General features: G+C 40.6%; 1 protein-coding gene across 3 annotated transcripts in view; it reads right to left on the bottom strand.

Moving 5' to 3' along the window:
* LOC110499362 (KH domain-containing, RNA-binding, signal transduction-associated protein 2) overlaps nucleotides 1–23,456 on the bottom strand; it is a 126,194-nt gene that overhangs the window by 5,152 nt on the left and 97,586 nt on the right. The window contains exons 7-10 of one of the 3 annotated variants that reach the window (XR_005037988.1): nucleotides 12,076–12,158; nucleotides 10,581–10,639; nucleotides 7,555–7,638; nucleotides 5,591–5,634 (exon numbers count right to left, since the gene is read on the bottom strand). Coding sequence is in view for 2 of the 3 variants with exons in the window: in XM_036956221.1 (XP_036812116.1) it covers nucleotides 7,435–7,460; nucleotides 7,555–7,638; nucleotides 10,581–10,639; nucleotides 12,076–12,158 (252 nt within the window). In the remaining variant the exon portion in view is untranslated. Of the gene's footprint in view, nucleotides 1–5,590; nucleotides 5,635–6,595; nucleotides 7,639–10,580; nucleotides 10,640–12,075; nucleotides 12,159–23,456 lie in introns of those variants that run through there. The other 2 variants (XM_036956221.1, XM_036956222.1) reach the window with 2 other exon arrangements.

Genomic DNA, 23,456 nt, shown 5'->3' with positions numbered 1-23,456 from the left:
TTAAATTAAGCGAGCGTGTTTTCTGAGCCATGTTTTCACACAACTGTGTTATCTTGGCCAAAAAGAAAAGTCAATTCTCCTCAAGGTTTTAGTAATCCAGGCCTGTGTGTAGCTCCTTCATTGACTAACATGGCACTCGACAGAGAAGACAAATTAGATGCTCAGGAAATGGTTTTGGAAGTGTGGCTGTGACAAGGCTTTACTAGAAGCGTGACTGCAAGAGGAAAATGTTTCCACCTGTACGACACTGATTAGAGCAGACTGCCAGTTTTATTTAGCAGACCCAAAGCCACGTGTATAGTACTGTATGTCAAACCTATCTGGTCCAAAATACATGTCCTATCCCTCTCTTGGCTCAATCAACTCCCAGCTTACAGGATCCGCAGACGTTGTATTCAGCCCAACTCAGGGTTAAATGTCGTCATTAGTAGAGTCTGTTGTCTATTAAATATTTTGTTAAAATGGACTGACATTTCAATGAACATCCTTTTGTGATAATAAATAGCAAGACTAGAGACCCCAGGGTTAACTAATCAAAATGGTCAAATTCATTTTTTATTGCATTTCATTTATTCCATAATAATGAGAACTGATGTACAAGGATTTAAGGTAATCTAATCACTTTAAAGGTAATGCTCTATAAAGACACAAGTGTGCTACGTTGTCTTGCCCTCTACACCAAGCACATGCCCGAAGCTACTGCAACATGCTTTAACAAAGTCTATGCAAGAGTAAATTATTCATGATCCTTCGCACCTGCAGTAATACGCATTTAAACCAGATAGATGTTACATATTGAAGGATCTCATTTTCAGAGTTGAAGCCATAGCAACAGCTGGTTCACATCTTAATAATCAGCTCTGCAGATGAGGTTTGGTGTTAAATGAATGGCAAGTACAGTACTTTTGCAATCAATTCATAGAGAATAGTTTGCAGGAGGTTTCTCTAATATCTAATTCAGATATGAATGAAAAATCTATTTAGTGGCTAGTCCTCATCAAGATCAGTCTGCCCACTACACCACCCCTGCTTCAGAAAGACAACAATGACAGGAAGCATCTGAGCTGGCCAGTGGCCACTCTCACTGCATCTCTTTAAATCTACAGGTAATGGACAAAATAATGGAAACACTAACACCTCAGTAAATGAGGATACAAAGGGATAGATTCTGTCAGATTCTGTCAGATCTGCACTAGCCGACACCCGCAGGTGAAACTGCATAAAAGCAGTCAGATCCACAAGCGACACCCAGTATTATACCTAAAGCAGACATTGCCATTGGCTGTCTCATTAAGAGAAATCTAATACAGCTTTTTTTACAAGTTTGAACACTGAGTTGTAGGCTAGCCTAATCTACACCTCAATTAGGCTGATAGAAATCCTCATTATTTTGTTGAATGATTTTACATTTGAGTGTCATTATTTCTATATAGCAGACACGTTCTCATTCTGAATTTCTAACGCGAGTGGGACGGGTGTGGCTTCGTGACAATGACCACACGAGCAGCAGCTCACCGATGTGACATTTCTAACGCAGTTCCACCTCCGACACTGCCAAAACACCAGCTATGTGTGTGTCGGCTATAGCGGGTTAATGCCTGTGCTGATTGGATCTAGGCCAAAATATATGGAAAGCAGGTGCTTCCACAAAGGTATGGTTCATGAGTTAATAAAGCAATTAACATCCCAACATGTTTGGGGTCATGAATAAAAATACTAGGCAGGCCATTATTTTGGCTACCATGGCTATGCCCCCATAGGATGACGACGCCCCCATCCACAGGGCACGAGTGGTCACTGAATGGTTTGATGAGCATGAAAACGATGTAAACCACATGACACGGCAGCTTCAGTCACCAGATCTCAACCCAATTGAACACTTATGGGAGATTCCGGAGCAACACCCGAGACAGGGTTTTCCACCACCGTCAACAAAACACCAAATATTGGAATTTCTCATGGAAGAATGGTGTTGCGTCCCTCCAATAGAGTTGCAGACACTTGTAGAACCTATGCCAATGTGCATTGAAGCTGTTCTGGCTCGTGGTGGCTCAACACCTTATTAAGACACTTTATGTAAAGGTGTTTCCTTTATTTTGGCAGTTACCTGTACATTGTAAGAAAAGATCCCAGCTCAGCCCTTAAGGCATTTAAGATTAACACATTTATACTTCATGTTCCTTGTATGACCTCAGGTAAGACATATAATGGGATCCTACTCCAGAAAGGTATGGAAAGTGTTATGGGTGTATTATGTGAGTCACCAGATGTTAATAAATCCACTGGCATGCGCTCTAAACTGCAGGGGATTTAAGCCAAGCCAGCTGTCCCTCAGTACCGTGAAAACCCCCCAAAATAAAGTAGAGGTTAACAGCATGGAATTCATTCGGATGGAATGTCAATCTCAATAATTACCTTGCGTTCACATAGATAAACACCATTCTGTTTTTTAATCTCTTTGTTTAAGGGAGATTTGATGATAGTGACGCCAATCATGAGGAAATTAATGGTGAACAGAGAGCAGTTTAGCCACATATTAATGCAGCGGTTTGAGGGCAGAGAATAACTCTACCCCAGCTATTTTAGGGTAGAGATGCCTACATCTCTATTGTTTATGTTTGTGGTCTAATCTAGATTGAGGGTAGCCTCGTATTTACCAGACTAATTACCGATGGGACCCTGTTTTAAAATAGGCAACCAGTAGGCTACCATAAAAAAAAATACCTAAAAAAATCTTCCACAATTCCTATGCTTAGTTAAGTGTTCTCTAACTAAGGGATTTTCAAACTTTTCTTGACCAGGGAACCCCGCCCAGACAAACCGGAGACCCAGGGATCCCCAATCATTATGTTAGGAAAAAACAATATTATCATCAGGTGAATGATAATGGCAAGTAGAAGTAAACAACATTTTAAAATTAAGATATTTGGTAGACAGTTAGTTGGAAGAGGAAGTATGAACTAAATAGTTTATTGCTGTAGCTCAAAATGTATCTTGGCGATGTAGAGAACATTTAGAAGTTTTGAAGCTCATTTCCTGCAATTCTACGCATTTTGTCATGGCTAATGCTGTGTTCCTCTTTATAACTTTATAACAAAATCATTGGGCATGTATGTGCCCTGAATGCCCATACATTTTTTGAGGGGAACTGTCTATCTTTTATTTGATTGTTAGTTTTCAAGATGGTACTGTCAAAAAATATATGTAGTTCAATATAATGTCTGCATGCTTTCTATCTGGTTTTGGTCATTCAAGTTGACATTGAATCATTTTTTTCATCCCGAAAATTACCATTTAGACGGCCCGCCTAAGAATTTTCTATACAGAACAAAACTGTAATTTGCTCCAATTACTGTAATTTCCTCCACATTAAAGGGATTGTCTGAGATCTTGCCCTTTATCTACTTCCCAGAGTCGAATGAACCGGAACAGCTAGCATGATAAGTGTTCATGTAGAGTTCCAGTCATTGTGTTAAGCCTAACTGACATTGGCTGGGGAAACTAACTAACTTCCTTCATACTGGAGGACGTAGAGACATAAAAATGGTATCCACGATGGCATTCTGAAGCAGCTAGGAATATTCATGAAATAATACTTTTTCACATAAAAAAAATCCCAACAAATGTTTTTGCTAAAAATATAAACATTTGTGGACCCCCTGCAGTACCTCTAGGGGTCTGCGGACCCCAGTTTGAAAACCCCTGGTCTAACTAGATATTACTATTTTACTTTACCATTAGATTTGCCTTGCTAAAATAGCGAAGAAGGATGCATCATTTTTTATTGAACTGTCAGGCGTTCTCAGCATTGCAGTAGAAGGGTTCCATTAGAGCAGAGATACTCCCCAAAGACTGGCATTCGTGTGCAATTAATCTGTACATTCTACCCAGCAAGACTGCATCCTTCAGCACAGACTTCACCTTCGAGCATGTATCTGCTGCTATGCATTTCTGTTGAGTATATGATTCATTGTATTGTGTTACTCAAACATGCAGTTCTTCTACTTGCTTGATTTTTAAACCAAGTCTATCATTTAAAAGAAAGGAAAAACATTTTCTCCATTTGAGGGTTTTTGTCAAGGGAATGCTATGGTACTTAGCAATAGAAGCTGCAAATGTCCAACAGCAAGCTAGTCCTGTGTTTGCTAAGCATCATTACAGCAACCTATCTTGTTTTATTCAAATTGCAAAATGTTGTAGCTAAAAATGAACATTGTCATTGAGGTGTCATTACTATGGTAATGTTTATGGTAGGTGTAATTTTTCTTTTGTTATGTTAATGTGCCTTTTCATATTCTGAATGTGTGTGTATATTAGTTTATGTTAATGTACAATGTCATGTTTTGAATGTGTGTATTTTGCTATATTTCCAAAGGTACACAATGCAATGAGCAAATGCATTAAGATGAAAATCCCTGCAAAGCATTGTGCACAGAACAACAAACAGGGTCACAGTCTGCTTCCCCATCACATAATAGACAGATGGACCAGTCCCCTTCCAAGGAACAACAAGCTAGCGTTAGTATTCAGCACTGTTTACTTTGCACTATTGGAAATGTACATATTAATTGCTTTCTCCTTTTGTTGTGTTGAAGTAGCACTGCCCAGAACTCAATATCATGGTAGAATTAATCCTTTTAAGAAATCGGAGCAGCAACACCGAAGTTGCAGGTCTCTCAGGCTTGCTCTCTGTCTAACTAACATGTTTATTCTAGAGACAACTATCCCCTTCCCTTGGGCGAAGTGGGGACTGAAATAGGATGCTTGCCAAACAACTTCAAAGCTCTTTATCATGGCAAATTGCCTACTCATGCAACTACTGGACGCCAGAATACAATGTACTTTATATCTCTTCCTTTATAACGGTAGTTTAGTATTCATTAATCTAGCAAGAAGGCAATATTGTAATAATGTATTAGTGTTTCCCCTCCCTAGAGAGCTACGACCTTTGGCTTTCACCTGGAATTGTTTATTTATGTCAGAGAAAAAAAAACGTTTCAATGTATATGCTCTAGTACACAAAACAAGTAAAACAAACCATATAGAAATATGATGATATCAGCCTTGTCATACTTTATAATATGTCTATATATAGTTTCAGTTTTAGGGACATCTAAACAAAATATTTCACCTTCTTTATTACTTTACTCAAAATATCATGACGTGAGTGAATGTCCAAATGTGTGACATTTGTGAACATCTAAACATTTTGGCCATTTAAATCCTATCGACAATGGGAGACGTGCTGTGAAAAGGATGCTTTTTCTTGGCTCTACTGTGCTTTGTGTCTAAGTCAGGCTTCCACGCAAAATTACGTCTTTACTTATTTTAGGTTTCAATTATTATTTAATTGTATTGTTTATCGTAAAGCTATAAAAGTTATATATTTCCATTCGAGAGGAAATCTGGGGATGTCTGTGTCTTAAACGAGTCGATCTGCTGAGCTGTTTTTCTAAGGACCATGTATTCTGAGTTAAAAAAAACAGTGGGAAATGAATCAAATAAGTCATGTAAACATCTAATCAGTAATTACCAGTAAATCGAGTGCACAAAAAAATTGGGCACTGTAGTCTTAAGAGGTTCAACTTACCTCTCACACTCCCCTTATTGAACAGTTCACACAATATGTTACACCTGCAGGGGGAAAACAATGGGATTAAGATTGGACAAATCATTTCATACATTATCAAACATGATGAAATACAAATGTGTCAGACTATGGAAAATAGCAATTATTGGAACTACTTCCTGTTTGCATGCGATGCAACATTGTGGACTGTACACAGGATGTAAAGCCTACAGTATGTTACTGTCAAAAAAGTAAACCAATTCAGGGTAGGACAAACGCCATAGAATTATGACAATTTGATTTCAGAAGAACTACTGCATTGTTTTGTTTTCTGGTTATATGGTTCAAGTTTAGCTATTAATATTAGTTTTAGTGTCTTTTATGGATTGTTGTGTTATTTTCTTCATTTTGATCAGTCATTTTTGAAGTCTCTAGTTAACATGAATTAGTGGTTTTAGAGTGTCTATGCTCTTATTTGGGGGTTAGGAGAGACAGGTTTACTTTTTTAAGTGTAAGTAACTTTTATAATCATTTATAATTGGCAAACGCAACATTATAGTTATTATTAGGGTTACCTGCTTAAGGTTAAGTCATCCTTTGAGTCCCACGATCTACTCGCTTAATAAGCCCTCAGAATTCAGATCTCTAAATGGCCTTCAGCAGAGGTGATATTTAAAAGCACTGGAAATTACAGTACAAATGCAGCTTTCTAAGGTTGAATAACAAAAATGCAAAAGAGAGAGATAGCAGAGACACTGATGGATTGCTGATAAAAGACACGGCAATCTGAGTCCATCCCATTCATTCTTTCAGTGATGGCATAAGAGTGTGAATATCTACAATATTCACATACTGTATGTCGAGTACTGTATATGAGCCAAGTCCAAAAGGTTGAAGGCATTTAGACAATATTATGGTAGTATAGAGGGACTTTCTTACCTCTTTTATCGCCATATCATTCTCAGAGACATGCTAGTGCAAACAAGTCAATCAGAATTTGTGTTTAATAAGGTCAAACTTAGAAAATAGGTTAAAAATCCATTTATTAGTCTAAACATTATACATTTAATATGACTAACCAAGATTCAAGGAACAATTTATATCTTACTTTGAAATTATTTAACAAAAGATTCTTTATCGTGTTAATGCATGTTATCTTTACTGTTGCACAGAAATTACGAAAGACAAGTCTGGGAAAGTCTCGAAATGTCATTTTTTGTGGACTTTCTGTATAAAAAAAACCCAACATTTTTAGCAATGACCTGAAACCAAGCAGGCATTTAGTGCTCGAAACAAGTACTTCAAATGTTTCTGTTTTTACCCAAAAGTTTCAGCTTTATTAACAAATTATGGAAAAACAAATTTACCAATTTATGGCCACCTATTTAGAGAAGCTTACACATGGTGCTTTATGGTCTTTTTAATATACGTTTTTAGTTACAAATACAAGTTAAACACAGAACAGAGCACTTGTAGTAAGCTACAAACATAGCTGATTGCTTTCAACCCCAACACAAAACATTTAAATTAGTTTTACAAGATCAAATTCTAACATCATAACAAATGTTTAAAAATGATTTATAAACTTGGTTAACTTCACTCAATAGTAGCATCCTATTGTCACCCTGATGAAATCAAAGTTCACTAAGGGGTATCATGAAGCATCAAGTTCTGTGACAACTTCATGCTTTTCTTTTCTGAGGGACAAACAATTATGGACAACCAAGAACAACGTTACAATGTAGCTTATTGAAACACAAGTGTCTCTCTTTTGTTTTCTCTGCTCGTTGTTCTAAAAAAAGAGCCCACGTTATCAAGAACATCATAGAGACACTGTGTGGAAGGTTAAGGGTCATCTACTGTAGCTATGTGCTTCCTTTGTGGACAAATCCTGAGGGAGGAGAATGTAAAAAAACAACAAAAAAAACAATCGTAAGGTTGTCTTATGTCGGAGGTCACAGATGTGTAGCACCTTCAATATCTACCATAGGGATGTTCTCTGTAGCCCCCTCGTGAGAGCCTTGTTGTTGGGGCTTTGAGTGTCGGACGGGTTGTAGTCCACTCCTCTTCTGCAAGAGGTAGAGTTCAGACAACATTTACATAGTAAGATAAGAACCCAAACCAAGGTAAAAGTAAGGAACTACTATAATATTTTTGTTGGTACACTAAAGACAAACTCCAGTAGTTCAAAACAAACTAAGGGTTCAATCCAACCGGTCTGAGCAATGTTTTGTTTCCTACTGGCTGTATCTGCTACGTGTTTAATTGTGACTGGAAGTTTTGTTTCCTACTGGCTGTATCTGCTACGTGTTTAATTGTGACTGGAAGTTTTGTTTCCTACTGGCTGTATCTGCTACGTGTTTAATTGTGACTGGAAGTTTTGTTTCCTACTGGCTGTATCTGCTACGTGTTTAATTGTGACTGGAAGTTTTGTTTCCTACTGGCTGTATCTGCTACGTGTTTAATTGTGACCGGAAGTTTTGTTTCCTACTGGCTGTATCTGCTACGTGTTTAATTGTGACTGGAAGTTTTGTTTCCTACTGGCTGTATCTGCTACGTGTTTAATTGTGACTGGAAGTTTTGTTTCCTACTGGCTGTATCTGCTACGTGTTTAATTGTGACCGGAAGTTTTGTTTCCTACTGGCTGTATCTGCTACGTGTTTAATTGTGACTGGAAGTTTTGTTTCCTGAAGTGTAAGTAATAAAGCAGTTTGGACATTCCCCTGTAGAAACTGGCCTTGGTCTACGACCAACTCAATAATTCCCTCCAAAGACTTGCTTCGCTTCGTGCTCACTGTTCTTTCCACTTGAATGGTTAAGTATGCAGTGTCATACTCCTTTAATGATCAATTAGCATCTTCATAACAGCTGTGGTGTCATCATGCATCATGTGCTGGGGATCAAGGCTCCATGAAGCTCGCAGAACATAAAATACAGAGCAGTGTTCCCCTAGACACTCCTGTATGCCCTCATCCACATTTCATACCAAGTAATAAGACCAAGTCATTCTTTTTCTACGGGCAATACTGCGTCACATGAGACTATTACACGTTTAAGGCAATACCATGCAACTTGTTGTCACATGGGATCGGGCAACAGCTGCTGGGGGAGCTGGAAATGGATTACGCTAATACAGGCTATTCAAACCATAGAAAATCATTGTCATATCTCGGGCGTTAATCGTTCTAAACAAGGGCATGCATATCCATGGGAGCATTCTCAGGTCCTTGTTTTCTGCTGCCATTACCACTGGGGCTACTGTTCTCAGCACAGTAAATTAATGACATGAGCGTTCTGTCCTCTGTCGGCTGAAAACTGAGCTCTGGCTCATTCAGGATGTCGCTCCTTTTTTAGAATTATATAAAGAGCACAGTCCTTCTCTGTGCAGAGTGCTGGTTCCATGGCACAAAGTATTGATGGAGCAGAAAATCAAATAATTTCCCTTTTGGTTTTCGTTGTGTCCACACTTCAGCACCCTGGTGCACAATTCATGTTGCTGATAATGAATGACCATTCTGTAGCAGACCCACTGTGGAAACCAGTTTCAGTGGAGAGCAGAGGGCTCAGAGAACCAGCTTCAGTGGAGAGCAGAGGGCTCAGAGAACCAGCTTCAGTGGAGAGCAGAGGGCTCAGAGAACCAGCTTCAGTGGAGAGCAGAGGGCTCAGAGAACCAGCTTCAGTGGAGAGCAGAGGACTCAGAGAACCAGCTTCACTGGAGAGCAGAGGGCTCAGAGAACCAGCTTCAGTGGAGAGCAGAGGGCTCAGAGAATCAGCTTCAGTGGAGAGCAGAGGGCTCAGAGAACAAGCTTCAGTGGAGAGCAGAGGGCTCAGAGAACAAGCTTCAGTGGAGAGCAGAGGGCTCAGAGAACAAGCTTCAGTGGAGATCAGAGGGCTCAGAGAACCAGCTTCACTGGAGAGCAGAGGACTCAGAGCCAAGAGAAGCAGCATCCCTGGTCCGGTATCCAATCTAATCCACAATGAGGGCACATGTTCAAAAAGCAGAACGCTGGCGGAACGTCCACCTCCATCTTTTCAATAGGCATCAGTCAGGCCTCTGGGCAATCACTGACACACCTTGTGCTGTGCTTCATCTCCAATCAAACCCTGACCTGTAGCTAGCTAGCCAAAAGGTACAATGGGCAATACATACAAACCCTGGCCTGTAGCTAGCTAGCCAAAATGTACATTGGGCAATACATACAAACGCTGATCCTTGAACCTGAATGACCAGGCCTAGGCCAAAACTATGGGGCATCTTTCTTTATCTCACATCTGTGAAACATTACCTCCTCTATGGAGAGTGATGGAGGAGCTGCCAGTACTCTCTAGTGAGGGCTCAGAGCCATGACTGTGTTTCATCAAAGCCTGGCAGGTAGTCCAATTTAAAGCCCACATGCAGTCTTTTTAATTTTAATTTTGAAATCTTCACTGTACTTGTAATAAATCACTGTGTGTGTTTATTTAATGAAAATAACTCCAAACATATTTTTATCCTTTATTTTCCTCCTTTTACCATTGAAAATGCTCAGTTGTGTGTGCGTGTTGACACACATTTAAATATATAGTATGTACATAAACAGCCCTGATAGGCCGATAGGACCGTCTAGATTCTAGAGCCTACTCGCTTATCCCCTTAAAAGTAGGAGGATACATATACAGATGAGGATGACTGGTCATTGGTCAGAATAATCAGATCAGATTGTGATGTCATGATGTGGGTAAAAATCTCTGAACACACTAAAATTCTAGGCATTTTATTTACACTAAAAGACCATTATCATAATTTCAGAGTGAAAATCAAGTTTGACTGCACTGCCTCTTTAAGGAAAGGAGAAGCTATAGAGGTTATATAATGGCGGTGGATTGAGGCCATGATAGCCTTGGTTTTAAAGAGCTCTCATCAATATTCAAGCTTTGGGAATAACACAGGGATATTGAGTCAGTTTGTGTCAATCATTTCAGGGCATTAGAACAGTATGAATAAAATAAGTAAAATGCGTTATGCTTTTACCATAATTGTTGTAGGCTTCGTCATTGGTTCCATGGCCATATTCGTAATATTCAGAAATGCTAAAATAGACACAAAAATCATTCAAAAACAATGTTGAGACCAAGAGGAGGATAATAACTTCCATTAGTCAAGCTCTTTACGAAGGGCAATGGGCCTGTCACTCATGCAGTACAGTTTATATTTAGTTGAGAACATCACAGAGAGGATGAGTCGTCATTATAAAACCACAACCAACTACACCACCCTCTTATGGCAGCCTCACAGTAAACCGTGCAGCGATGCCACCTCAAGATACTGTATTCCAAAATCGTTTTTGGATGAACTGCCATCCTGATTGGCTGTCTATTAAAAATGGTACGGTTATTTAGAAGAGGGAAACTTGGGGCGCTGATACTATAGGGCTGATAAAAAATACTGGTTGTGTTAGTCCAATATTTACAGTTCTAAAAGAAATGAAAATAAATTCTCTGATTAAACAGACTGTACATAGTGTTCATTCTCTAATCACCATGAATGAGTTGCGCTGTAGAGTTAATTTGAAGTGATGTGTGAAGTACAGTATATGGATATACTATAAAAAATATATAAAGGAAACACATAGAGGTATAACTCTATGAATATGCAATAAGTTAAAAAGTGCTAAAAGGGCTTATCTGAAACTGTCAAACTTCACCAAAAACCTTCTGAATAAGACAAAGTGGCGAGAGAGGGGACCTCGGGGAGAGGTTGTTTCACAGTAATATTGCAAATACTCCAGCTTAGAACAAAAATCAATATGTTGGGGAAGAGGATAGACAAAGACTGAGAAATTGACCATGTTCTAAATGAATGAGAATGGTCTGTGTACCCAGTATGTGCATGTGTATTCAACTGAGTTTCATACTTAATCAAAATACATTTGACCTTGCAATAAGAGGAATGCTTAAAGGAAAAATTCAGCTGTTTTTATATCAATATAAAATAATTTCTGTGTAACAATTAATACCTTACTGTAAAAAAACTAAAACAAATTCTCAAGCAAGAATTTTGCAAGGACTGCATATGAGTGGTCTGAGATGGGAGGGAAAACAGAAAAATAGCTGTTATTGGCAGAGGTTTGGAACTCTCTTTCTTATTGGTCTATCAACCAATTTACCTCATGGATTTGTGTCTATTGTTTTGTATTGTTAAGTATTGCTGCACTGTTGGCGCGAGAAAAACACAAGCTCACACCTACGATAACATCTGCAAAATATATGTCCACGACCAATACATTTGGATTTGATGTCACCATAGAAAGCCAAAACACCCACCCATACAAACCTGCTGATTAGAAGGTCCTGTGTAGATTGCATTTTCAAACAGCAACTATCAGGAAATAACACTGATCCCATTTCTTCACACTTTTACTGAGTTAGTTTCATCAGTTGTTGTACAACATAATACAAGAGAAACATAATTTTGACTGCACTGGGCCTTTAAGTAAGCACAGCATGCCTTCTGTTCACTAACTCACCTCTTTGACTGATTGCTGTAGTTCTCCTCATAGGCATCATAACTCTGGTCATCATATTCACCGTCATATCCATCATCATAGCCCTGCGGGTCAAAGAAAAAGTAAGCATGCTACCTAAGAAAACTCTGACTATGTACAAGCAGCTTTTTTTCAAACCTATCAGGGAGTCTAATTGTTTAGGGTTGGGACATTTAAAAAAAAAAAAATCAATGCTTAATTACATTGGTAAAAGATCTCTGTTACACATAGAGCCCCTGAATGGGAGGGGTGACAACATTAAATCATGTCTAACACAGACTATTGATTAAGGTTTGCAGGGAAGCTGTCTTGCTAGCAGGGTGTACCAGACAATGTTCTCCTCTGACCGTGATCCAACACACATACAACCTTTACTATTGATCAATGACTATAGTAATGATCAACACAGAGAATAAAGGAACTTTTCCATAGACCTGCCGCACAATGAAGTACACAGTAATACTGAAGTAAAAATAACAATAAATATATATATATACGGTACCAGTCAAACGTTTCAAGGGTTTTTCGTTTTTCTTTACTATTTTCTACACTGTAGAATAATAGTGAAGACATGAAATTATGAAATAACACATATTTCCATAGTCATGTAGTAACCCCAAAAAAGTGTTAGAAACATATTTTATATTTGAGATTCTTCAAAGTAGCCACCATTTGCCTTGATGACAGCTTTGAAAATTCATACAAAAAGGAGTATTTTACTGCCATTTCCTTCCTTACTATTTAGTTAAAGTCCACACTACAACACAGTCTATTCTCAGTTTTCCGTTTCTGTAGTTGTTGAAACAACACTTGTCATCCTTGAGTCATGATTGTGAAACACTTTCTTCAGACTCCACTGTCAAAAACACACACAATTCCCAGAGAGCGATTGTTTCAGCAACAGTCCTCTTATTTTAGGTCTAATATATATATATATATATATATATATATATATATATATGATAATGTATGCCGTAAAGTCTACCTAGACACCGGGGAAGACCGTACAATAGGCCTACATTATCTCTTCCTTTAATGAGCCTGGCAGCAGTCAGTCGGTGTTCACATTATGACACGTCTGTTGAAGCAGACCCACAGGCTCCAGGCTGAGCGACTCATTTCAAAGCTGCTGTTTAATCCCCTCTGCTGTCACTGCCATGTGTATTTCTGGCCCTGCTATCTCCTCTGTCACATTTATGAAGATGAAGCCATTCTAATCGGATGGATCTTGCTTATTTAAAGCTTTTTGCTTGGTGTTCAAAGTGCCTAATTTATGTCAATCATCATCGTTCCGTAATCTCCCCGGTCTTCTAATCCTTGTACACTGGAAAAGTCTGACATTGCAAAACATAGTCTGCCATCACAGTAAAATAGTTTTCTCTTCCTTTTGGTCGATTTAATAGCTTCAATATTCATCGAAGTTGGAGGATCTATTACAGTAGTTATAGATCTACTATAAATATAAGTATTTCAATTCAACTGATAATGATAAACACTTTGCATTCACAGCAAGTGTTTGTCACCGTCAGTACGAAGTTGAATCATAGAAAGTCATGAGCATCATCTCACTGTTGTAATAACCTATCAGAGCAAGTGTTTGCTGCTGCAATTATAATCCTCTTCAATAATCTTCACCAAATATATTAATAACAATACTCTCCAACTACAGGGCATTCAGAAAGTTTTCACACACCTTGACTTTTTCCACATTTTGTTGTGTTACAGCCTGAATTTAAAATTGATTTAAAAAAAAAAATGTTTTTTGTCAATTGGCCCCCTTAATGTCAAAGTGGAATTATGTTTTTCGATTTCCTTTAAAAACAAATTAAAAATGAAAAGCGGAAATGTCTTGAGTCAATAAGTATTCGATCCCTTTGTTATGGCAAGCCTAAATAAGTTCAGGAGTAAATACTTGCTTAACAAGTTGCATAATAAATGGCATGAACTCACTCTTCGTGCAATAATAGTATTTAACATGATGATGAATTTCAAACACAGTTTCAACCACAGGGTTGACCAGGGAGGTATACCAATGCCTCACAAAGAAGGGCACCTATTGGTAGATGGGTAAAAAATAAAAGCAGAGATTGAACATCCCTTTGGAGCATAAGCTGCTGTTTAATCCACTCTGCTGTCACTGCCATCTGTATTTTTTGAGCATGGTGAAGTTATTCATTACACTTTGGATGATGTATCAATACAGCCAGCCACTACAAAGATACAGGCGTCCTTCCTAACTCAGTTGACGGATGGGAAAGAAACCACTCAGGGATTTCCTCATGATGCCAATGGTGACTTTAAAACAGTTACAGAGTTTAATGGCTGTGATGGGAGACAACTGAGGATGGATCACCAACATTGTAGTTATTCCACAATAGTAACATCATTGTCAGAATGAAAAGAAAAGAAGCCTGTACAGAATAAAAAATATTCCAAAACATGCATCCTGTTTGCAACAAGGCACTAAAGTATGTTATGTCATGTTATGGGTATGCTTGTAATCGTTGAGGACTGGGGAGTTTTTCAGGATAAAAAATGAACGTAATGGAGCTAAGCATAGGCAAAATCCTAGATGAAAACCTGGTTCAGTCTGCTTTCCATCATACACTTGGAGATGAATTCATCTTTCAGCAGAACAAATAACATAAAACACAAGGCCAAATCTACATTAGAGTTGCTTACCAAGAGCTTGAAGAATTTTGAAAAGAATAATGGTTAAATGTTGCACAGTCCAGATGTGGAAAGCTCTTGGAGACTTACCCATAAAAGACACACAGCTGTAATCGCTGCCAAAGGTGCTTCTACAAAGTATTGACTCAGGGGTGTGAATACGTATATAAATGAGATATTTCTGTTTCATTTTCAATAAATTAGCAAACATTTCCAAAAACATTTTTGATTTTGATTTTGATTTGATTTTGATTTTTTTCATTATGGGGTATTGTGTGTATTTAATCCTTCTTGAATTCAGGCTGTAACACAACAACATGTGGAATAAGTCGGCTTTATTGTTATGGAAACACCATTTCTGCCAAGACTTCCATGCTAGAATACTCAACAGCTGCCTATTGAGACAGTCATCATAAAACAAATGAAATAATTCCCTTCCCTCACAGCTGCTTGTAATAAATATGAAATAACATCCTCTATTTGGTGTTGTTGGCTTTGCCATTACTGTTATAAACCCATGCTAGAGAGGGGAAAAGTTGCCAATGAAGCTACAGACTACTGCGATACCGCCTGCCTCTTTTGTTGGCTCAAGCCGATTTAAATTCTGCTTTGGGCTCTTATGTGGCTTTATAAGAGTATGAACATGGATTTGACTTAATTAAAGTTAGGAATTGTGTCAGGGATTAAGTTGTTCAGGGGATCTTATGCCACTTCCTCTCTCTATGAGTCTTTTCCCATAATGACAGGGTCAGAGACCTACCTAGCTCACTAATTGACCGTTTTGTTAGCGCACCCGGCAGACAGAATACTCCACATCGCCTCGGCACTGTCCGCCGATGACATGTAAAACCAGTCAGTGGAGACAGACGTCCAGGATCATGTCAATTCTGCAATTACATATTACCGTAATTTCAAGGTTATCCTGTATCTGCGTTGTGAGAAGATGGAATGTAATTTTCCCTACATTCTCTAGACATCATGAGAGGTCCTATTTTTTTGGTGACAGATTATTTTCACTCAATACAAACAGTATATAATATAATACTTCTTTAGTTTGAACAAACTATTGTTGAAGTCTTTCAATGTACAAAAAACAATACAAAAATGAAACTGTGGCCTTATAAGTGAGCGTTTAACGCCACAATAGGATTTCAAAGATGAGATACGTTCTAGCAGCATTGATTGGATACTGTCCTGCTACAGTATATTGTGTCAATATCACTTATCTATAAAGTACATGTTTGTTTACAGAGCCCGGGATTTTCACCTCGCTGACCTTCACATGTCTTACAAGGCTCCGTGCATAATGGGTGCTGCGGTCGGCCGCGCCCTCTTGTTAATGAAACCTGATCCTTATATTTCAACACTCATTTGGAAAACCAATTAACGCTGGTGCTATTGAACAGGCCAGGAGGAAATAAATCAAGTATTAACACATGGACTGGAGAGTCCTGGCTCACTGTAATTAGGAGATAAAGGCCTTCAGCTCTATGCTTCATTATCAATTGACAACCTGCGCGTCCCCTGACAGTGACTGATCTGCACACGGGGCTGCCTCTGAATGCAGAGACCTGAAATGAGTGGTGGGTTCCTTTGTCTTTCTGCTGCAATCCAGTTTTTGTGGCTGCACGGACTTGATTTTACTCCTATGCATATTCAAGCGACACACTCCGCTTTACGCATTTCTCTTTTATTGCAGCATGTGAAAGACATAAAAAGGAAGTACTTCACAAGCTGTTATTCAGAGAGTTTTGAATCAAATTAGTAATATAAAGTAACACAATAACAAAGACTAAAACACCTTCTGAACTAAGGTCCTTAGAGAGGAGCATTCTCATAACCAAATAGGGTCATAACTGGTCTCATAGAAAAATTGGAATACGCTGCATTTGCATATTTGTTAGGTTTCTTTTGTAGTTTTCCAACTCTAAGGATGTTAGGAATCCCTTGGATTACAACTGATACCAAGGCTTTTGGGTATTCCGCTTAGTTCTAAGTCGGTATATAAAGTTATTAATCAATCTACCTGAGGTGTGTGTCTTACTTGTGTTTTATTAAACAGTGGAGTTGTGCATGGAGAATCACATTTCCATAATTAGTTCATCTCACAAATGGGAACTCAGCAGTGTAACCAAGCCTATTGTTAAAAAGCAATTACTCCAGATGTGCATGCCATCCTTAGGTAGCCCAAGAAAAGCTATTTTGTTCCATTTTGTCATGGATGGTGTTTCTAGAAGGCGAGCTGGATTTTTCCGTATGTAGAATAGTGAGCTTACAACATAGTGTGCATAAAAGAGCGACATCAATTCTGCCACCACATTTGAGAAATACACACATTAGAATCTCACGTATCTTAGAAAACCATTGAATAGATCGACAGATTATGCAATCTTTATTCCACACTGCGGTACCGGAGCCAAAAGGCTCTGGGACCAAAAGGCTCGTGAACAGCTTCTAACCCCAAGCCATACGACTAATGAACAGTTAAGCAAATGGCTACCTGGACTATTTGCATTGACCCCCTATCTTTTTCCCTGACTCTCCTGCACTAGCTCTATGCACACTCAATGGACTCTACCCACACATACTACACTGACACACATACTACACACACTACACACACTACACACACACACACACACACACACACACACACTCTGCTGCTACTCTGTTTATTATCTATCTGGATTGCCTTGTTACTTTTACCCCAACCTACATGTACATATTACCTCAATAACCTCAACACCTCGTACCCCTGCACATTGACTCTGTACTGGTACTCCTTGTATATACCCTCTTTATTGATATTTCATTGTTTTATCATATCCTTTTTTTGTGCAAATGTTTCTTACTTTTGAACTCTGCATTGTTTGGAAATGCTTGTAAGTAAAGATTTCACGGAATTTGTCGCATTTGACAACAACTATTTGATTTGATTTCGAGGAAAGAATCTGTGCCACTTCCACAGTGTGACCTTGTGCTATAATGTATTTATTCTGTTCTGGATAAATATATATTTTCTTCAAAGCCTCTCCAAGCCCTGCATTTAATTACATTTTGGCATCATGCCGTAGACCGCTGCAGTGCCTTAGACCGCTGCAGTGCCTTATCCCGCTGCACTGCCTTAGACCGCTGCACTGCCTTATCCCGCTGCACTGCCTTAGACCGCTGCACTGCCTTAGACCGCTGCACTGCCTTAGACCGCTGCACTGCCTTAGACCGCTGCCCTGCCTTAGACCGCTGCACTGCCTTATCCCGCTGCAGTGCCTTAGACCGCTGCACTGCCTTAGACCGCTGCACTGCCTTAGACCGCTGCACTGCCTTATCCCGCTGCACTGCCTTAGACCGCTGCACTGCCTTAGACCGCTGCACTGCCTTAGACCGCTGCACTGCCTTAGACCGCTGCACTGCCTTAGACCGCTGCACTGCCTTAGACCGCTGCACTGCCTTAGACCGCTGCACTGCCTTAGACCGCTACAGTGCCTTAGACCGCTGCAGTGCCTTAGACCGCTGCAGTGCCTTAGACCGCTGCACTGCCTTAGACCGCTGCAGTGCCTTAGACCGCTGCACTGCCTTAGACCGCTACACTGCCTTAGACCGCTGCAGTGCCTTAGACCGCTGCAGTGCCTTAGACCGCTGCACTGCCTTAGACCGCTGCACTGCCTTAGACCGCTGCACTGCCTTATCCCGCTGCAGTGCCTTAGACCGCTGCACTGCCTTAGACCGCTGCAGTGCCTTAGACCGCTGCACTGCCTTAGACCGCTGCACTGCCTTAGACCGCTGCAGTGCCTTAGACCGCTGCAGTGCCTTAGACCGCTGCACTTCCTTAGACCGCTGCACTGCCTTAGACCGCTGCAGTGCCTTAGACCGCTGCAGTGCCTTAGACCGCTGCACTTCCTTAGACCGCTGCACTGCCTTAGACCGCTGCACTGCCTTAGACCGCTGCACTGCCTTAGACCGCTGCAGTGCCTTAGACCGCTGCAGTGCCTTAGACCGCTGCACTGCCTTAGACCGCTGCACTGCCTTAGACCGCTGCACTGCCTTAGACCGCTGCAGTGCCTTAGACCGCTGCAGTGCCTTAGACCGCTGCACTGCCTTAGACCGCTGCACTGCCTTAGACCGCTTCACTTCCTTAGACCGCTGCACTGCCTTAGACCGCTGCAGTGCCTTAGACCGCTGCAGTGCCTTAGACCGCTGCACTTCCTTAGACCGCTGCACTGCCTTAGACCGCTGCACTGCCTTAGACCGCTGCAGTGCCTTAGACCGCTGCACTGCCTTAGACCGCTGCACTGCCTTAGACCGCTGCACTGCCTTAGACCGCTGCACAGCCTTAGACCGCTGCACTGCCTTAGACCGCTGCACTGCCTTAGACCGCTGCACTGCCTTAGACCGCTGCAGTGCCTTAGACCGCTGCACTGCCTTAGACCGCTGCACTGCCTTAGACCGCTGCAGTGCCTTAGACCGCTGCACTGCCTTAGACCGCTGCACTGCCTTAGACCGCTGCACTGCCTTAGACCGCTGCACTGCCTTAGACCGCTGCACTGCCTTAGACCGCTGCAGTGCCTTAGACCGCTGCAGTGCCTTAGACCGCTGCACTGCCTTAGACCGCTGCACTGCCTTAGACCGCTGCACTGCCTTAGACCGCTGCAGTGCCTTAGACCGCTGCACTGCCTTAGACCGCTGCACTGCCTTAGACCGCTGCACTGCCTTAGACCGCTGCACTGCCTTAGACCGCTGCACTGCCTTAGACCGCTGCACTGCCTTAGACCACTGCAGTGCCTTAGACCGCTGCAGTGCCTTAGACCGCTGCAGTGCCTTAGACCGCTGCAGTGCCTTAGACCGCTGCACTGCCTTAGACCGCTGCAGTGCCTTAGACCGCTGCACTGCCTTAGACCGCTGCAGTGCCTTAGACCGCTGCACTGCCTTAGACCGCTGCACCACTCGGGAGGCCCTCAACACGTTTTCTTTCATCCTTTTTCTTTCAGGTATATTATTTGTGGTCTAAGTGACAGAGTTTTAGATTTCGTTTATCAAGCACACATGAATCTATGGTGAGAGTACAGAACATTAAGAACATCTGCTCTTTCCATGACATAGACTGACCAGGTGAATCCAGGTGCAACTCAATATTAGGAAGGAGCTCTTAATGTTTTGAGCACTCAGTGTATGTTATACTTGTGGTCTTGGTTTGGGTCTTGGCTAAAGATCTTGGTCAAAAGTGTTAAGCTTAGCTTATGTCTGGATCAGACCTGGGTTCAAATACAGTTAAGTATTTCAATTAATTTCATACGTTTCAAAAATAATTATTTGGATAGTTTTTGCTTTGACAAAGTAATTGAACATTGGTTTAGGAAATCATTTGCAAAAGCATTGGCATGTATACTGAACAAAACTATGAACGCAAGATAATCCATCCACCTGACAGGTGTGGCATATTAAGAAGCTGATTAAACAGCATGATCATTATACAGGAGCACCTTGGGCTGGGGACAATAAAAGGCCACTCTAAAATGTGCTGTTTAGTCACACAACAATATGCCTGTAGCTTTGAGGGAGCGTGCAATTGGCATGCGGACTGCAGGAATGTCCACCAGAGCTGTCCAGAGAATTTAATTTAATTTCTCTACCACATTCAACGTTGTTTTAGAGAATTTGGCAGTACGTCCAATCAGCCTCACAACCGCAGACCAAGTGTAACCATTCCAGTCCAGGACCTCCACTTACGGCTTCTTCACCTGCGGGATCGTCTGAGACCAGTCACCCAGAAAGCTGATGAAAATGAGGAGTATTTCTATCTGTAATAAAGCTATTTTGTGGGGAAAAACAAATGATGTTGGCTGGGTTTGGCTCGCCAGTGGGTGGGCTTGGCTCCCCAGTGGGTGGGCTTGGCTCCCCAGTGGCTGGGCCTGGCTCCCCAGTGGGTGGGCCTGGCTCGCCAGTGGCTGGGCCTGGCTCCCCAGTGGCTGGGCTTAGCTCCCCAGTGGGTGGGCTTGGCTCCCCAGTGGCTAACCCTAACCCTAACCCTAACCCATTTTTCAATTGACTGATTTCCTGATATGAACATTAACTCAGTAAAAACGTTGAACTTGTTGCATGTTGCATTAATATTTTTGTTCAGTATATTTGAAAGTACTCAAATACACAGACAAGTGCATTTTCAAATACAAATATTTCAATACTCCATGAATTTGAACCCCATTTTAAAATGGACTAGTATTTGTGTATGAAAATACTTTCAAATACTTCAAATAGCAGTAGTTAATTTGGCCAAATGAAAAAGAAAAAAAAATACAGAAAATAAGTATTGAAAATGGTCTGGTCTGGGTCTCAAGAAGTCTGCTCTAGATCTTGTTGTATACTGGTACTGGTGTGGTTCTGGGTCTGGGTCTCAAGGGGTCTATTATGAAGCCCAAATCATGGAATCCTAATCGTAACACTGACCAAAAACTTTAGTGATGCTCTGAATTGTTTAGAAACAATTCTTTCGGCCACTGTCAGTTCTGCAATAGTTGGCAAGACAGTAAATTAGCTTGATGAAACAGCAAACTACCACATTAGCTCTGAAGTGAGTGAATTCACAAAATAGCTGGATCAATTTAGTCATTTTATGTTATTGTTTGGTTGAAAGTGGGAGTGGGTGACAGTGAAAGCAGGAAAATAACCCGGCTTCAGCTGTGCTGATCCACGGAAACAAATAGGATGTGTAAATGTTTATTCATATTCTGTTACGGCATAAGCCTGATAAATCTACAGGTTAGAAAAACAACAATTCGTATGCAGATCAATTATATAGACTGCAACTCGAGAATAGCACTGGAATACAAAGCACAACAATGAGGGAATATCTGTGCTGTCAAAACTAGTCAGGCATAGTAAAAATGGATTAATCTACTTGCGCGTCGACTCCCGGTGTCGACTCCGATTTCTGGGTGTCAAGCTTCGATTCCGCTAGATTCAGTATTTTCAACAGAGAAAACTAGCCAGGCATGTTGATGCGCTAGCTGAGTGGAACTGACCTTCCACAGAGTTGCATTATTTTCCAAAGAACGCATAGAACACCGAGTTGATTACCACTGAAGGAGCTAGAAAGTTTACTAGATAGCTACAGTAGTTTCTGTGGTAACCAAACATACTTGTTAGTTTTAGCTGATCAGTCCTAGCTTGCTTTTATGAAAATCGATTTCAACAATACCAATGTTTTCAATTGGACTTTTGCTTTAAAAAGCAGCTAAATCAAAACATAAGAACGTAAGAATGAACTATATACAGTATATCAATTGAATGGTACAGTGCCGATATATTGTGCGTTATAAGGAAATAATGCGTGCTCTACAATGCCGTTCTAGTATTCAACAATGACATGGTATAAAGAGCAATAATAGTACCTTGAAATTCAACAACTCTCCTTCTCTCTCTGTAGCTATGCATTGCAGCTGTGAATCAATGCTATCCCTAACAGGTGCGATCATGGTCATTTTAACAGTATCAGTTTCATGAGGGAGACTGACAACTTGACAGAGACCATCAATCATAGCTTCCTCTGGAGAAATTCCCGTCATGCCACGATGAGCGTGCTCTGTGTTTGTCCTGTATATTCAATATTCAGCACATACAGTATGTCTTCACAAAGACAAATAGAAGAAAGTAGCGACAGCAAAAAGAACAAAAAACACTGACACTTGTTGTTGATTCCTCATGACCGTGACTATAATCTGCACTCGCACCAAGGAGAAGGAGGTAGTGTAACGCATCACAGCATCATGTATACTTCAGTGGGGAAAAAATACCTCGACCTTACAGAGAGAGGTCTGCCTACACTCTGGGAGGAACACTCGGAGAGAAAATTGAGTACTGGCGTAGAGGATAGAGCAAGGTGAGATTCATAGGGGGGCAAAATAGGAGGAAAACATTTTCAGGACAAACTCCTTCATTCTTTAATCCCCTGGTATCTGTCTCTGCGCTCCCATCGTCGCTCCCAACCCCCAATTACTGGGGAGAAAAATGTCCAGATTTTTGCCTCTCAAGAAATACACAGGCTCTCTGTCAGAACTCAATTCGGTTTTGGTAATGAGGCTGTGCTTGTGCATTTCCCCATGCAAACAGGCCAATCTGCCAATTGCCAGCGCACACAAGGGCTTTGAATAGCGGGAAAGCTCGGTGGAAATTGACTGGTAAAAATGTAGCTATTTTCATGAGGTCACAACTCAGTGTTCACCTTTAAAAGTCCCGAAATGGGAGGGATTTATTTTATATAACGTTTTAAAATGGTTCTTCATCTGTAAGCCACGTACTCATTATCATTATATTTTATAAAGCACATATTCTTTCTATTTAATCGAGTGGTAATGTGATTTTAGTTATATGAACTGAAAACAACTTGCCCACAACATTGAACTGTGTTTTTTTTTAAGTCTACCCTTTAAAGTCTATGCTTCATCGTTGTTTCATTCTAGTAAAAACAAACAACTATGTTTTAAGTGAGAAGTAGACACTGGTCTGAAGCCAAAAAAAAGGGAAATTCATGAGCACCACAATGCGTATTTCACCCATGCTCTACCAAGATTATCCAGCACCACAATGCGTATTTCACCCATGCTCTACCAAGATTATCCAGCACCACAATGCGTATTTCACCCATGCTCTACCAAGATTATCCAGCACCACAATGCGTATTTCACCCATGCTCTACCAAG

This window comes from Oncorhynchus mykiss, chromosome 20 (assembly GCF_013265735.2).
Source record: "Oncorhynchus mykiss isolate Arlee chromosome 20, USDA_OmykA_1.1, whole genome shotgun sequence".
Lineage (NCBI taxonomy): Eukaryota > Metazoa > Chordata > Actinopteri > Salmoniformes > Salmonidae > Oncorhynchus > Oncorhynchus mykiss.
The sequence above is the reverse complement of the archived record's forward strand: the minus strand, read 5'-3'. Positions and strand labels throughout refer to the sequence as shown.